This window comes from Colletotrichum fructicola, assembly GCF_000319635.2.
Source record: "Colletotrichum fructicola Nara gc5 chromosome Unknown KSG_Nara_v1_contig09, whole genome shotgun sequence".
In the NCBI taxonomy this organism is placed as follows: Eukaryota; Fungi; Ascomycota; class Sordariomycetes; order Glomerellales; family Glomerellaceae; genus Colletotrichum; species Colletotrichum fructicola.
This window is the reverse complement of record NW_027094059.1, coordinates 3,621,221-3,638,825: the sequence shown is the minus strand read 5'-3', so window position 1 is coordinate 3,638,825 and position 17,605 is coordinate 3,621,221. Positions and strand designations below refer to the sequence as shown.

The following is a 17,605-nucleotide window of genomic DNA, read 5'->3' as shown; positions in this document are numbered from 1 at the left end:
TCGGTCGAAGGTGAGAGGTGTCCGGAGGAAGGCATCCATGGCACAAATGTGAAGAAAAGTCCAACCGTCATCATCGAACCGGCGGATCGAGTCAAACGTTTGATGATTTGCATGATGTTAGTTAGCGCATGGCCAGCACAAGCTGATAAATCCACGTGAAAAGGGCTCCACGAGATCAAAATCAAGCTCACGGAAATCCCACCGGCGTGCATTTTTAAAGATCTTTAGCTTGATAAGGCCAGCCAATCTCGGTGCAGGGAGACGAGTCGACGGCCCCTTTCTCCCTCGTCGCGGTGGAGTTTTCGGCGCCGAAGTCTGTTCGTGATACTATGAGAGCCCACGTGGGGTACCTCAAGCCTAAATTTTCGGTGTAAGTGACATGTTCGGCCTCGGCGGTTGTGAGTGCGCCGCCCGCCGAAAGGATCCAGTCCACCTCCTGAGTCCCGGACCCGTTTCGACCAACAACAATCAATCACAGCGGGGGCAGCCGCGCAAATTCGCTACGCGAGGCGAGATATGCAGCTGGGCTTGGTCAGATTCAGATCCATTCGGTGCTATCGGAAACCGATTGGATTGCTTTTCGTCACAATGGGGTGTCTGTTTGCCTGAGATCTGGGTGTTTGTTTTGTCAATTGGACATGGGATAGGGGGCGGTGGGCCGTTAGGCACACCTGGACTGGTCCGATGGAGATTCACGGCGCGGACCTACCATCTGGAACGTGGGACCGCTGACGCCTTTGATTCTTTTTTCCAATCTTGCCTGTCCGTTTGGGCTGGACTACTTATTCGCCCTTGTCCCACTTGGATCTCGAATTCCAGGGACCTTGTTCTACAGACAATTCCGCAGTCAAAGAGAAGCTCACTTCGACCAACGTCTTCAAGCTATTGTGAACCTATACAACATCTTAAACACAGAGAACAACTCCAGACACACAACATGTCGAATCGACAACACATCTCGTCCCCCGCGGACTCCCAGACAACCGTCGCAGACCCGCAGCCCTTCATGCCCGACACCAAGGCCGACCACAACCCAGACAGGACAGACTACGAGTCCGAAGGCCAGCAATCGACTCTCAACCAAGCCGCGGCGGATCCGGAGAAGGGACACGGAGGCCCTCCCGTGAAGCCGTCGTACCCCGGAAGCGATGCGCCAGATGGCGGAGCCACCGCATGGCTTGTTGTTCTCGGAGCGTGGTGTACTAGTTTCTGCAGTTTTGGATGGGTGAACAGTACGTTGCATCGCGTGGAACCTTGCATTGAGCCTCATTCTTGGGCTTGTGGCTTTTGAATACTAACGTGTGGCTTGGCGTAGGTGTCGGCGCTTTTCAGGAGTATTATCAGAATGACTTGTTGAGCAACTACTCCCCGAGCACAATTTCATGGATCCCTTCGCTACAGATCTTCTTCATGATGGCCATGGTAAGTCTTTGACTCTTTCATGTCGCTTGCATTGTTTTGTTCGCTGACTTGGAGACCACAGGGCCCTGTCATTGGCACACTCTACGACAACTACGGCCCTCGATGGCTCATTTTCGGCGGCACGATTCTCCACGTGTTCGGCCTCATGATGACCTCCCTCGCAACCCAGTACTACCAGATCCTCCTCGCTCAGGGAATCTGCTCTGCCATTGGTGTCTCCGCCATCTTCCAACCCGCGATGAACACCATCCACGGCTGGTTCAACATCAAGCGCGGCGCCGCTTTCGGCCTTCTCTCTACCGGCTCCTCCATCGGCGGCATCGTCTTCCCGATCATGGTCACGAGGCTCATCAAGCAGGTTGGATATCCCTGGGCCATGCGCACCTGCGCCTTTATGATTTTGGGGCTGCTCATCATTGCCAACTTGACGGTCCGCGCGTACCACCCCCCACGTCCGCAGAAGGTCACCAAGGAGATGCTCCTGCGCCCGTTCAAGGAGTTCGAGTTCGTTTGTGTCGTCATTGGTTTCTTCCTATTCACATATGGCATCTTTGTCCCGATCAACTACATCCAGGTGCAGGCCCTCGAGGCAGGCATGAGCCCGGACTTGGCGCAGTACCTCGTCGCTATCCTCAACGCTGGATCCTTGTTTGGACGTATCTTCTCGGGCATTCTTGGTGACAAGATTGGAAAGTACAACATCTTCGTGGTGGTCTGCTACTTGACCAGTATCTGGATGTTGGCGCTCTGGATCCCGGCGAACTCGGATGGCGCGCTGATTGCTTTCGCCGTGCTGTTCGGTTTCTGCTCGGGCGCGTACGTGTCGCTGATTGCGCCGCTGGTAGCAGCCATCTCGCCGTTCCAGGAGATTGGGTTCCGAACGGGAATCACCTTCTTGACGAACTCCATCGGAGGACTGACGACGAACCCGATCAACGGTGCGATCCTGGCAGGACCCGGCGGTTGGGTCGGTATCAAGGTGTTTTCTGGCGTCTTCTGCATTGCGGGGACAACATTCATTTTGATTGCCAGGATGAAGAGGACCGGCTGGAAGGTATTTGTTGCTTTCTAAATAACGGGAGAAACGGCTGGAAGTTTGGTATCGACGAAGCACGCACGCATATGGAAAGGACTCAGCATCAACATTGGCATTGCATTATAGACATCTCCCATCTTGTACTTTATACCCTCACTTATTCCTAATCATGGCGTGGAAAAAGACCTCTGTCTGAGGCTAGCCGCTAGTTTGTCAATATAGAAGGCATCTTGAGTTGTCATATATGATTTTTGATACCTCGAATAGCTGTGAGAACGTCCAAACTTCACAGTAAAAGCATGTCTCTATTCCCATTGGCTCAATTCATTGCCCGTTTTCCTTCATGTCAAGATAAGTCCGTGTTGCAGCTTCAATGAAGGCTCCGTTCCTAGTAGAAGTATAATCCAACAATCCTTTGTTGACTAAATTCGTGTCGCTCACCAATTTGCTAAAATGGGTGCGTTCCGGTTTCCAACGCTAGAATCCCTCATTCCGTGCTGTCTGAGTTCAGTGAATGCAGATAAACAGCATAGAGTTGACGAGAATGAATATCAATCACTCGTCGTTCTTCATATGATATGAAAATTCTGTATTTCTACTGTTGTGTGCAGAGAAGCTATAAAGGTGGACATTTGGTAGAAACGGTTGACCGTTGAGGTTCTCGTACAAAACAGAACCTTTATCGCCATTGAGTCGAGTATACGGCCAGCCAGGTGGAGCTCGCCACGTACAGGACTTTACCATGGAGTCGGCGACCCCGTCCCAGATTCCACGTCAACCCTTTATGGCTTTCCGCCTTGATGACCATACTTTCCCAAAATCTTTAGAACTGTAAACGGCAAGATTTTCGCCCATCCGCCCATCTGCTTAAAATACATCAGTCCAACGAGATTTATCTCCCTCCCAGCGTCTGATTATTCTCGTCTTCTTAACTTACAACACCACGAGCTCGGAACCATCGTCGAACACAAAAAGCATTCACTATAACATTTGCATCGTATTATTCAATACTACATTCGCCACCATGCCGCCAATACTTTCGTCTTGCATGATGATAGGCCCTGTGGGTACGCCACATTTCGACCCCAACACGTCTCAAGAGGAACTCCAAGATTCAATCATCGTAGCATGCGTATTGGGATACGCCATGATCGGCGTTCTCTCCCTTGTCTGCATCAACAACTTCCGCCTGGCAGCGCTACCAGCCTGGTACAAAGCTACAGAACGCAGGACAAGAGACAAAGCCCTCTTGGGTTTCTGGTACTTTGCCGCCATCTTCCTTTGGCCCTCGGTTCTCCCTCCATGGCTCGTATGCCGCCTTGGCTTCTATTGCTCAAAGAAGTTTAGCAAGATCAGCAACAGGAGACGCCAACGAAACAATTCCACTTCGAGGGCTAGGAGGGGCATGGACCTCGGCAGGTGGGAAGACATTCCACTTGACGGCATCTCAGCCTCCAGAGCGGCTGAACAAGAAGATTCGAGGGATGGCAGAGGGTGGAGATCAACGACTCCTAGGCCCGTTTCAAGTCGTTCAATATCGCTACAAACGATCGAAGAAAGGATCGCCACTCGCTACGTACAAAGAGGTGCAAATGCATCCTCGACCATTCCGGCCTTGCAGACATCGCGCGCAGGACCGTCTAGAGATCCATGGGAGTTACAGAAGCTGACGGCAGTACCGCATCAGGGTCGATAGCCGATGGTAGTTAACGAACGTTTTCCACCATTTCTCTCATACTTTCAGCGTTTCATCGCAGAAGGCCGACATATTACAAGCAAGTTAGGGTCTAATATTCTCAAAATAAAGAAAGCTTATTACAATTTTACCTGACAAGTGACAAAATTATTGTATGCACGCTGCTCGGTGTCATTTCCATTAATGATTCTGGCTGACCATAGCAAAAGAAATAGGTTATTACGCTGGGTTGAGGCCAGCAAAGACAAAAAGTTGCGCCGAGGGGGAATCGAACCCCCGGCTCCCCGACGCTGCTGGATGGCAACGGAGAATTTTACCACTAAACCATCGGCGCTCCTCATTGGTAAACCGCGTCAAACCTTACAATATGTGGGACGCATAGGCTTGTACGTTCGTGGTCCTGCGAGTCTACGGAATGCTAACACTCAACGCTAAGGCAAGCAAAAAGGGAAAAGGAGAGGAATAGGAAGATAGAAATTGGCGATTCCGTTATGGAATACATAGGCTAAGTTCTGAATCATCTGAGGGCCTTTACGTCAGGGTTGACAGCAAGTTCTGGTGAAGCAGCCTAGCTTTACTGTCTCAATCATCAATCGTACTTGGGACTTGTGCTCTAGATTAAAAACTATCGCAAACTAAGCCTGTGAAAAATCGCTCCATGTATCCATCACTATAAACTTTCTAAGGGGAGTCCCGCCTCTGAACATAGACCTCGAGCCCTTCCTGCACCACAAAAAACGTGGCATTAGCCTTCAGCGGTTGACTTGGGTGGACCAATTCAAACTTGAAGTCTCTGAAAAGCCGTGGTACAATCTTGTTGATCTCGAGCAGTGCCAAATTACGTCCTATGCATACATGGCTGCCTCCGCCGAACTGATTGATGCTTGTCAGTCTACCATTCTTCTTGACCTTAAGCCGAAGGTGCTTACCTGGAACATGTATCTCTCCATTTTCTTAGCATTGTCAACTTCAACCAACCATCTTTCCGGCCGAAAGTCGTCCGCATCCTCGCCAAATGTGCGTTTGTCCCGGTGCAAGACCCATCCGTTGACTGCGATTTCGGTGCCGCCAGGGAAGAAGTGCCCGTCCAGCTCCGCGCCTTCAGGGGGAACAACACGCGTAATGTTGAGCCCAACAGCAGGCCGCACCCGCATGGCTTCCTTCAGGCAAGCTTGGAAGTACTGAAGACCTTGGGCCTCACTCCATGAAATGTTTCCTGTGGCGGGAAGCATACCGACATCGACAGCTTGAGTGATCTCATCTACTAGCCTTTTATGAACGTCTGGTGAGGATAAAACGTGCCAGAATAATGACTGCATAGTTGAGGCAGTGGAGTCCGAGCCGGCAAAGCTGTAATATCTATGTTAGTCTTACTCCAACAGTTCAAGAAGGTTGATGCGACTCACATCGCCCCATGAGCAACAGCGAAGACGTCGCCCTCGGTAAATCTCTCAGGGTCTTTCAGGTGCCCCTTGATCAGACTTGCCAGAAGATCCTGCCTTCCGTCATCGTTCCTCAACCTACCCTCACTCTCCTTGTCAAACGGTCGTCGTCTCTCCATCTCACTTAGCGCGATTCTCGTGATCGGAGCGTTCTTGGTGTCCAGACTTGGCACAAGCTTCCAAAGAGGGTTGCGACGGAGCAGATGGTCCACCCAGGGTATTTGACCAACAATGCCATTGTATGCCTGTGAGCGATCTATCGTTGCGATGGCATCCTCGACGTCTTTCCCCTCGGCTAAAAAGCCGAAGCTCCGTGAGAAGGCTACTTCTCCCAAAACATCAAATGCGAAGTAATGCAACCACGCTCCCAGGTCCACGGACTTGTCTGCCTTGTATTCCATAGGCGCCGACGCAAATCCGCCAAGCTTCGCCACTACCAGGTCAATGGTGTCGTCAATAAAGGGGCTCAGATGTTGCATCGCCGCCATGCTGTAAGGCACGTTGGCAACCTTCTTCTTGCGCGCATGAGCCTCCTCGTTGACCTCGGTGAAGATGTCCGGGTTCTCTGGCGGAGGGAACACTCCGTAGAACGCCGTCTTGTAAAACCTCTTTCCAGCGCTCAGAACATGTCTCGCAGCCTCCGGTGAGGCGATGGATACTTCGTTGGGTCCGATGCGGACGACGGGTCCGTACTTCCGGTGCAACGCAACATGTTGTAGGTGCGAGCGGCCGGACGCGGTGGTGATGACTTTCCAAAGACGGGTAGTCGAAGCGAGGAACGGGCCCGGATAGCTCCGGAGGGGGGAGAGGTACCGGGTGCGGAGGACATTTCCGATCAAGATCACAGACAGAATGATGTGCCAGTATTGTCGGATGAAAAGGCCGGCCGTTTCGGTGTAGGTGTGGTTCCGGTCGTTCGGGTCTAGGGCGTCGAGCGGAGAGTCCATGATTGGGCGTGTCTGCGAGTGTGCGCGCGCGGGTGAATGACTAGCTATGTTCTAGGATGCGTTGTTACCAGCTCTTGGGGAACATTGACGTCGAGAACATTAATGGTGGCAGACGATGTCACGATCCAGCAGATTGCAGGAATCAAATGCAAGCCACGGACCTTCGAGGACGGTGGCAGCTAGATATCTCTATGCGGTCCGTTTACGATCCCTTCGGACTGCTTCAGATACAGGATCAATTTACGTCTCAACACACGTATGCGACTCTGATCTCGTATCACTCTGGAGGCCGAAGAACGTTATTGACATCACCGGCCTGTCTAGCTTGGCCTAACAGACGGCATTTCCTCACAATAATAGCCACAGACGTTGGTTCGGCGACACAAATGGCCTCCGAAAGCTTAATAGCCAATAAAATAACTGCCGATGGACCAGAGGTCATGGCGAGGGCGGGTGATGGTGATGCGGGGAGACGGACGGTGCGGAGTGGCTTCGTCACCGGGACATCCTGGAAAGGAAATCGTAAAGGGCTGGGAAATGCACTTTTGACTTACCTAAGCGGTCGAATGTGCAACTGATGCGAGAACGATGTTCAGGCAGGCCGATACCAGTACGTAATGTCGATGGAGGGCATCCAATATGAGATGGTAAAGGGCGATCATAATGTCTCGAATCAATCCAGGGGCTGATGTGGTGATAGCAGTGTTCGTAACCACCACTTCGTACGATTAGAGGCATCTTCACATATTTGCAAATTTCGAAATGAGAAGGACGCGCATTGTGTAGCAGAGCAGGACTCCCAGCTTGATTAGACCATCATCTTGCAGTCGGGTACGGAAGTCTCTCGGCGATTCTTGGGATATCGAACTTTGTCATTCAGACGGATACCAAGTTCATGGTATGGTAGCCCTCCAAACTCAAAAGTATGCGGCAGCCTGCATCATCAGAACGCCCGTCACGGCCTTAAAATCAAGCAACGACGGGCCGGCCCCATCATGTTCGGATTGTGGGTTCACTGCCGTATCACAGCGGAGGCATCCAAGCATCCCCATTTCCATCCACTGCCAGACGAGTGAGACCTGACGTTGAGACCAAGAGCCGCATCGACGCAAATGCCCCGATTGCCGAACCACTATTTTCCCTCGAAGATGGCCTATCAGCGGAGATTTGCGGAGATTGAGCGGGATCTCGACGGGAGACAGGGCACGACAGATCGGAAACGGCCCGGAAACAATACGAATACTGGGGCATCCCGCTGGCAAGAGCACGGATTTTCGATTCACTGACGAGTCGGAAACTCTTGTGGAGTACGTAAAGCAGAAGGGGCAACAACAGCCGCGCAACACAGATCGAAAGGAGAACGATGTCAGCGGGAGTGTGATGACGGGTGAATCGCGGGACAAAACACGACGGGCGCCGCCGCTGGGGCCTTTGAGAAGTCCCGTCTTCACCCGCAATCCCGGGGACCGCGGGGGAGAAGAAGGCGGGAAGAATGGAGACAAGTCTGCAGCACATGTATCGGGCCGGGGGATAGCCCAAGCTCCTTGCTCTAGGGCGCGGAGCACAGATAACTGAGCTTAAGAGCGTGTTCCACGTTGCGTGAGGAAGCAGACAATGTCGGTACTTGGTACGAGAGCAACTCATCAGAGCACCAGCATAGCTTGTTATGCACGACTCTGAGGCTCTGTCGAGTCAGCCACACGCGCACATCGCAAACAATGCGAGTATGCTGGATCCTGTATCGTCTGGTCTCAGCAATCTCGTCAGAAGTTACGGGAAAAGCATAGCCTATGGCCAAAGCTACTCGAGCTTCTTGACTCGCATCTATGGCTGAGGGGTGGTGGCTCTCTGAACTAGTCCGCCCTGGTATGTGAAATCGCAATTGAACAAGTGAAAGAATATGGGTCGAGTCACTTGAAGGTAGCAACACTGACAGAGGATACTCATTTATGCCAAGCGGAGTCGTCGTCACGAGGCAGATAAAACGGGAGGAATGGCTGTCGATGTTGAGGAACAACGCCAACGGTCACAGCCTCATTGAGACTTGGCTTCTAGACGTTCGCCAAGGGATTGATTGGGCGGTAACGGGCTATGATTAGCCCAGCACGGAGCAGCCCAGACTCAATCAACGGTTAAAATGGCGTTTCTAATTGCTTGCGGCACACCTCGGAGTTCGGGCCAAGACCACCATCTCCAGATGAATGTCACCGAGGTGGTCGATGGGCGCGGAGGGGACATTGGAACATGGGTGACCGGATTGCGGAACCGCAGGCCCCCCTCGCTCGAAGAGCGTCCGAGCTGTCCGGCACAGCCAAAGCATGATATCCAAAGAAGCAGGAGGGGGGGATGATCTGCGGCCAGAAGCAGGGACTGCTCAAACCTTGATTTGGGTGGTATTTCTCTGCGTGCGCGTGGACAAGCGACAGGATGATGGATGGTTCTCGTCAAGTAGATATGAAGTATGCTAATTGTGCAAAGAGAAGGAGAGACGTGCGCCGCAAACGAGGCGAATCGGGTTTCGTGGGCTGCCAACGGCTCTGGGATGCTCCCAGCAACGTTCTGCCAGCAGAAGAGCAAAGTGAGAGGAGGGCGAAGTCACGCTTGACGAGGTTCCCTGCAGGGGTGTGCGATGGCATCTCTCTCAAGCTCCCTGCAGGGGCAGTCTCCAAGGGAGAGCCCTAAAATCTGGGGTTAAAGGAGGTGCGCCTGGCGCGTTCATAGGGCAGGCCTCGGAACTTGGCTGTCCCTCCGCAGCGAGTTTTGCTCAATGACTAGAGGTGGTCTAACAAGCGGGCTGGACCTTCTGGCAGTGTGTTTTTCTGCTCGAAGTCTGGCGGCGGCGAGTCAACCTTGAGTCTGCCCAGATATTAGGGCCCTTTCAGACGGGGCAAAGGATGGATGAACTGGGAGATGATTTACGGAAAGATATCCGGAGTGATATTGTGTATCAGAAGTGGGATTCTAGTGGCTTCTGTCAGCCGGAGTGGGAAATTGCCATGTTCGGCTTTAACTGCAAGCTGTTAAGCTGAGGCCCTTGATGGCCTTATTTCGTTGAACAAGATTGACGTCGGGGGGCAACGGCTTGCGCAATCTCGATGATGGAGTTGCGCCAAGGCGTACGGATACCGCCGCCTCGTGATAGCGATATGCCACATCGCCTCATTGACGCAGTAAGTAGGGGCCAAGGAGTCTGAAGATGGCGCTGTCCGCCTGCCAAGAAAACGACTGAGTAACAGTGCGACATATGCCTCCACCGGGGAGCACAGCCTGTCTGCGATTCGAAGCGGATACGCGCGTTTCCAAAAAACATGATGTCGTGACATTTAAGCGACGGGAGCAGGTAGGATTAGGCATCTCGATCCGCTTCTGCAGTGCTTTGTGCCAAGGCTAGAATTGAAGGAGGTTGTGAGGCTCATTCAACGTGATCACCGCGCGCGAAGCTGGAGAGACAGCGGGGTTGACGGAATGGAGTCATTTTGTTTCGTGCGGCCTGATGCTTGCCCCAGTCGTGACCGCTAGCATGTGGGCAACAGCCAAGACCCATGCCGTTCAAGCCGGGAATGCAACGATGAAGCTTTCAGCGGACTGCCCGTCCTACTGTCCTTTAACCCAGAGACGCCTAGCGTCTACTTTGTCAGGTACATGGCGAAGGTTGTCAGTTGACATGCTAAGGAGGCGGGGCGGAGGGTGGAAAAAGAATATGGTCGACTTCTATGTGCCATGTCTTGAGTCTGTCAGAGCCATGACTGACAGTAGAGTATGAAATTGCCCGGTATCAGTTGTAATCTTGTTTCAATCTAGAGTTGTGTGTCTGGGCTCCGTGTACAATCCAGTGTGCTCGGGCTAAATCCAGCAACGTTTGGGAGTGCTATGTAGGGGAGATTATTTTTGGAGGATCAGAAAGCTCTAGACTCGCCATGCTAAAGATTCAGCGCTGATCGAGATAAACAGAGACGACGCCAAGACGTCGGGGGCCAGTATTTGGCCCTCCCACGTGGGATAATTAGGAGGGAGCAATTTGCTTCCGGGCGTGGAGGTGGTCGAGGTACGACTCAGTTACCGCTTAGCAAGCATGGCTTTACATGGCCTCAGTCTGTCTAGCAGCGTGCCATTGATGTCTTCATCCATGTGCACATCCTGTTCTTCTCTATCAAATTCAAAACCGCTAAGTGAACATCATCAAGGGCTCATGCAGCACTGGTCAATTAGACAATCGTTAGCAATAATTGGGCACTGCTCGCCTCGTCCTTGCACCCTGGGAGAATCAACTTCAAAGCGCGGGCACCCCTGAAGGTGCATGTGCTCACAGCGGGCCCCAAGGCCTCACTTGCAGCTACGAGCCTGCGACAGACCAGGACAAGCCAGGCGGCTAAAATGGGACTGGCTCTGATTGATGAACGTGGCAGTCTGCAGTGAGGGATGGATATTTGGAAATTTGGAAAAACCTCAAACGGCAAATAATAATGGATCAATGCTAGATTCTAAGTAGGTATCCATAATCTCGCAGGTTGGAGAGTGCAGCAGACATGAAGCTGCTGCACAGGAACAATAGGCACCTGTCTTACATACAGCAAGCAGCATGTGGGTGGACAACGTGCAGTCTGCAGAGCGCTGCAGCAACCTGCAGGAACTAAGTCCCGGAAACCCGCGGACTCAGATATGCATGCCTGCGTCTCTGAATAGAAGCGAATCAAACCCGGGACATATCAATCCAAATCAACTCGACGACGCCTTGTCTCGCTATCAGCATCTCCGAGACACCATGCCAGTCCCCGATGGCACGTCCGAAAGAATGACAACGAACAATTCCATGGACGGACCGAAACAGAGATAGGAAACAGAACAATCCAGACCTCCCCAAGGCCCTGAATATGATCACTGCCACTCCGCCACCTTTCCCAGCTGCTGAGGATGTACAAAGACATGTACTTGCGCGCGCCCAATTGTGCCCCAGCTCCTGTCACTTTAACCCGGACGCGGGCCCGGGAGCTAGGCCGGAAGCGCCACATCAGGGGTCTTGTCCACCCTCAGCCATGTGCCTGTCCAGTGAGATGTGCACATCCATCAACAAGGACGCCTTTGGAGCCTTGCCATCCTTCCTGCGCGCCTCAGCTCGCAACCTTAGAAGACGTACGTATGTACAAGCGCAACAACACATCGACCAGTTTTGACTGAACTTGTCAATGTAGGTAAGTAAGTATGTAAAAGCACGAATCGTACCAGAGTCTCAGAGGCACACTAACGCACTCAACAATCCGAGGAAACAAGTTGTACGGGTCGTGCCCTCCATGCAATCGAGATGACATGACATCAAGCTGCCTCGGTGCCAACGCCAGCCAGGAGCTTCCCTGCTGGGGAAAACGGCTCCCAGGCCTGGGCTTGCTTCTGCTGCGTGCCATTCTCGAGTCACACCGCCCATGAAAATGCCCAATTCTGCGTGGGCAGCCAGAAAACCACCGACTGGAAGAGCAGCGGACCAGCATCCCGTCCATCTGATCTCCAATCTCGTCCAGCGCTTCCCCCAGAAACCAAGGCCCCAAAATGCCTCCACCACCTCTGCTCCCCGTCCCAGTTCCATCGAGAGGAGCCCAGTCCCCGTTCGTCAACAGCATCCATCCACCCCTCCTCTACTCCTGCTGTTCTCTGCGTGACGGTTGGCCCCTCCTTTTGCAGTGCAATGTTGCCCTCGCTTGTGGTTCTCTTTGGCCAAGTGAACATCCGTGCGAGAGCATGGAGCATGGGAAAGGTCAAAACAGGCCACTTTTCTCGCAACGGGCGTGCCCGCAATGTGGAATGCACCGCCGCGACGTTTCAGGGGGGCAGCAGTGTTGCAAGCAAGGCCGCTGGTTGAAGCAGGACGTCCGTTCATCGCCCAGTTGTTTGGTGTATTGTACCTGCTGCAGATGAAGCTGCTACAGAATACATACATTCCTCCCAGCCAATACACCATGAGGAAGAGACAGAGAGACATCTCCTCAACCGAACGTATCCTGACAGAACAAACTCCCTTCACCCATCTTTCGCCTTCTCTTCTAATCTCTTCCTTACGAGGCGCACGGACTGGCGCATGTACTGCCCTTAACTGCCTAGTACCGTACTAGCTTGATGCCCGCATGCGGCCTCTTATCCACCGAGAGGTACTCATCATGAACGAGGAACGCCTGAAGTGAGAGGAGAGGAGAGCTGAAGGGGTATTCGTACCTAGCATAATGGTGGGTGGAGGGGTCATCTGTTAGCTTGGGTACTTTGATGCATCCAGCTTCCCCTAGCACTTGCGCATACACAAGATGAAGAGCAACTTGTACCCGCATCAATGTGTCCCTATGATGTTGCGTTGCAGTCGGGGACCCCTAATTCTCGGCGACTCTTTCCTTTCTGTTGTCTTCATCATCCTTCTGGCCACCAAGCGAGGATGAGGGAGGGAACTAAGCTGAGCACACGTCAAGCAGCCATTGCAAGCCAAGCACATCAACCAGCGTTGGGTGCGGTGCCTTTGCCTAATCCAATCCAATATTCGTAGCCGTATCCTACGTACATCCCATCCAACCCCCCGCCCATCCAGTCCATTCCCTGTCTTCCTCACCCACACCCTCACAATCCGCTCCGTTCCCCTAGCCTTGACCTCCTCCTCTCCTCCCCGTCCCCTCCATCAAACCCCCGGTTCCCCCCTCTTCAGGCTCTTTTTCTTCTCAAAAGGGGGGGTTTGCAGGATACATGCCTCTGTACATGCACCTGCATACTTACTTGATTGACTTGAGCACCACCCCCAAGCCGCACCAGACAGACCAGTCCAAACCAAACCAGACCAAACGCCTCGAGTCTCCGTCCCGATACCGAATATCATTCCTCATGATCACCATGGATCAGACCGCTTCCTCAGCCTAACTGCTTGATCAAATCCATGCGCGCCATGCCCGAAGCTTATTTCCACTTCTCCAGGCCCCCCCTACACTACCTACCTCACCTTACAGTGTTCCTTCGCACCTTTCAGACAACCATAACATAACATCACTTCTACATCCCACCCTCTCCTCCTGAACTCCTCGGCATTTACGCTACTATCCAACTCTGCCCGCTTCTGCTCACACGTACTCCCGTACTCTTCGACGTCCTACCGCACACACGCCAAACGTCTTCTCTTTCACACTCGCACCACTCACCACGCAGAAGAGCAGTAAACGGCGTTACGACAGCGACGAAGACGACGACGACAACGACGACGACTACGTAGGCCTCGAATTGACGAAACGCAACGAAGGGATTTCAAGCAGTCGAAAAGCAGCAAGTCGGACCGAACAAAGAAGAGCCCCAGAAAAAAATCAAAGCAGAATATTAATCACCCCCGACCCGCCGACAGTCTCCTCGACCCAGGCCCAGATTTTCCCTGTGTTACTGTGTTCCCCCACAGAACTTTGTCTGTTGGAGCACCTCGAATGGCCTACCCCACCTGACACTGATTCACAATGGTGAGTTCGACCTGCGATTCCCATCATCGCCTATCTCCGTCGGGCGTCGTCCTGTCTTGGCTTGGTGTTTAGTGAACATCAACGTCATCGTTGTCGACCATCACGGTCGTCCATCGTGGCCGTCGCACACATGTATACTAGACCTTGAGGCACTTGGCTGTCCTCCTGTCGTGGAACATCATGAAGAGCCTCACCATGTCGCCGTGACCCCGCTAACGTTCTGTCGTCACACAGCCCGTTGCAAAGGCTTGCGCGCCGTGCTACTACCAAAAGTCAAAATGCACATTCTCGGAGGGTAACCCACAATGCGACCGCTGCCTGATGAATGGCCGGGACTGCGTCTTTGTGCGCCCCGTGCCGCGGTCCGCCGTTAAGGGCCGCTCGAAAGTTGCCATTCGGAGCAAGATTATGGGCCTTAACGGCAACGTACCATGTCCGACACGAAAGCCCAATATCGCCTCGACGACGACGACAACAACGACGACAACGACCTCAGCGAACTCCACGACATCAGCCGTCGCCCGCGTCAGCCCAGCCCCATGTCCATCATCGCGAAAACCCAGCGTAGCATCCGTGTCGAACCGGAGTGGCAGCCCGCCCGAGGACTCATCATCAGACTCGTCTTCCGACTCAGCCTCCAGTCCACCCTCGAAGATCCTCGATTCTCTTAGCCCGTTTGGAAGCACGCTGGGTCGATTAGATCAGGTGGAGCGCTCAACGCTATCGAGGCTGCTACACAAATCCAACTTTATGCAATACTTCATAGGACCGACGTTTGTGGACAGCATGCAGCTCGACATGACAGTCCACTTGTTCTCCATGTTTGACCAGGGTAAAGACGCCTACATCGCCATGTACAGCGCCTTTGCGGCAACGATGGGATTGGATACAGGGGAGTACGACCCAGAAGCGAACCTGCACCGGGGAGCGATGGCCGTGGAGTCTCTGCGGTCATGTCCGCTGCCAACATTGAAGCGCGAGGAGCTTCTGCCGTGGGCAGGCTTGGGACTGGGCATTGTGTACTTTTCCAATATGGCCCTCGGCACGAGCGCGGCACCAGTGCGGCGATACGTCCTCAGCCACATCCGTCATCTGCTGGGGACCTCTTTGATCTCCAGTGAGCGGACACACTACATCCTCGTCTTCATGACGGCCGTCGACATCAACGAGTGCCTGATGCAGCGCGAGCTACCAGTCTGCGGCATCGCGCCCCCGGTAGAAGGCCACGTCGACGCTTACCTCGGCCTCTGCATGCCGTTACTACAGCACATGTACGAATTGAGCAGGATCAGCTACAGCCTCTACCACGAGGTCGACGTCGACGAGCAGAAGCAGGCGCTGGACGACGTTGAGCAGGAGATCGAGGCATGGCAACCGCACATCCCGCCAGACTTTACGAACCGCTTTACCACCGGCGAGGTCATCCACATGCTGGCACAGAGTCGCATCTACAAGACCGGAGCGCTTCTCTTTATCCACCGACTACGGTACAAGTTTGGCGAGAAGGACGACATGGCGTCGGCCATGGCGAAGAGCATCATGTCGGACCTGAAGATGACGATGACCGTGTCGCAAGACACGCAGCGCTGCGTCAGCTTCCCCTTTACGCTCGCCGCCATCGAAGCGCGTGACCAAGCCGAGAAGGACACCGCGATGGAGGCTATGAAGACCCTCATCGACAGCTGCAATACCAAGTACCGTAACAACATGGAGGCCTTCCTCAAGGCGATGTGGGATGGCAGGGCAGCGAGCCCCGGCGTGTCATGGCTGGACCTCGTACCAAACGTGCCGCCGATCTCGGTGGGCGTATGAGAGGCCCATCTCTGCAAACTTTACAACCGATGAATTTTCAACAAGCAACTGTTTTTAACACCAGGCGAGACGGCGGATCAAATATCACTTTTGTTCATGTAACGGCTGAACGGGCTATACTCTTTTATTTTCTCTCTTACTTTACAATCATGTATGAGGCAAGCAGATGATGCTTGACGCTGTTTTTATCCTGTTTACTTTGGGACTCTGGCGACTTGGATGATAGCACCTCGTCATGAAGTCGAGGGCCAGATGGATTTTGTCAGGCGTGCAGTGCGGTTGGTGACCGCGGGTTTATGGAGCATGATGGGTTTTCCACAGCATGGCTCAAAAAAGGGAAACGGGCTCTTCACACTGATTTTGCTGTTCTTTTGCTCTAGAGACCACTGACGGGAATGTTCACACGGTCTGGGTCAAATCTTGGCAGCCCACGGGAAAGGGATCCGGGCGATGGGGCGACGACGAGCTAAACCCAGGAATTTGTGATACCATTCTCTCGTTTCAATATCGAATACAGATCTCCACAATTGCTTTGTGTTCAATCAGTCATGAACGCGCTTTAGAAACACCATGAAAGAAAAACTCGGGATCGGGCCCAACGTCCGACCCCTCTTGGCCCTGGTGCCTGAGTACCACGATAATAGTGCCCAAAGGGATCTACACACGCTGCCCGCACGTTGATTTTGGCTATGGTGGCACTTTGGTTTCATGCCAGCATCGGTCCTTGGGTGCGCCCAGACGTCGCATGAAGTAGGCCCATGTGCGACGGTGAAAACTTTCCTTGAGTGCTGCTCACCCTTCCCACCACACACTCCCTAATAGGGACATACTGGCGCCCTGCAAAGGTTATGTTTCTTCAGCGGGTGGCTGGGGACTAGAGTACGAGGAAGAAGTGTGGTACGGCGACTCGTCCCGCATTGGATGGCACCACATGGCACATGCTGGGCAGAAGTCGCTGTTTGCGTTTCACTTCACATGAGGGAGGGACCTTTTTCCTTTGACGACTTGTCATCTGGTCGCGGGACTAGCTAATAGACGGTAACAAGTTCACCCAAAGAAATGGCTTTTTGGCAACGGAGATGGGAGCGAGATCTGGATCCACCAGAGGCTGAATCTTAGTTTGGCAGTCGTCTTATGAAGTTGTGAGAGTCTCGTAGGGATAGCATAGAACAAGCGACCAGCATCGGAAAACACCGAGCTTGTTCTTTCGGGGCCCATTACCAAAGGCAGATATTCGCATCCGGATGGAGGGACTTGGGTCGTTGATGCAACATATTTTACTTCTCTGGTTTACGTGATAACATCGCAGTTGAATATGCAATAATACATCGCTTAACGACCTGGATGGCAGCGCGACATTCAACGATGGTCGGGGTCCCTGCCACACGGGAAGGCATCGGTTGAGTTGAGGAGAAGGATGGTCGGGAAGAGGGGACTTTGTCGCGATGGAAAAGAATCGACGATTTGGGGCGGGGCCGCAAGTCATTGCACTGAGTCGGTCGGGGTGATCCCGCCATGTTTGCGATGAGACGCGGCCAGTCTCTCGGAGATTTGATTACAATCATCCTTCGTCGTCGTGACATTTTGGGTGTTCCTGGGACAGATGAACCTTAAATTCGTCGTTACACGAGAGCAGCGGTTCGTCGACAAGCCATGCCTCGCATCGTGAAAGCAGACTGCGATGGGCAAGTGGTGCCGAGGCATGGCATCGCGACGGTGCGTCTCGACCCGCGGAGAAGGTCGATGCGGCGGTATCGAGATCCCACCGGCTGGATCGTAAAGTG

General features: G+C 53.2%; 3 protein-coding genes across 3 annotated transcripts; 2 read left to right on the top strand and 1 right to left on the bottom strand.

Moving 5' to 3' along the window:
• Positions 1 to 937: 937 nt before the first annotated feature.
• asaE-4 (MFS transporter asaE) lies at positions 938 to 2,494 on the top strand (the record flags this gene model as incomplete). Its single annotated transcript, XM_032022317.1, has 3 exons — positions 938 to 1,232; positions 1,316 to 1,422; positions 1,484 to 2,494. 3 exons carry the CDS (start codon positions 938 to 940, stop codon positions 2,492 to 2,494), a joined length of 1,413 nt encoding a protein of 470 aa, XP_031880803.1.
• Positions 2,495 to 4,835: 2,341 nt separating this feature from the next.
• CGGC5_v015361 (Cytochrome P450 monooxygenase) lies at positions 4,836 to 6,543 on the bottom strand (the record flags this gene model as incomplete). The annotated part of the gene is made up of 3 exons (XM_032022316.1): positions 4,836 to 5,027; positions 5,084 to 5,504; positions 5,561 to 6,543. 3 exons carry the CDS (start codon positions 6,541 to 6,543, stop codon positions 4,836 to 4,838), a joined length of 1,596 nt encoding a protein of 531 aa, XP_031880804.1.
• Positions 6,544 to 14,006: 7,463 nt separating this feature from the next.
• On the top strand, positions 14,007 to 15,821 carry CGGC5_v015360 (uncharacterized protein; the record flags this gene model as incomplete). Its single annotated transcript, XM_032022315.1, has 2 exons — positions 14,007 to 14,009; positions 14,244 to 15,821. 2 exons carry the CDS (start codon positions 14,007 to 14,009, stop codon positions 15,819 to 15,821), a joined length of 1,581 nt encoding a protein of 526 aa, XP_031880801.1.
• Between the last annotated feature and the right edge of the window lie 1,784 nt (positions 15,822 to 17,605).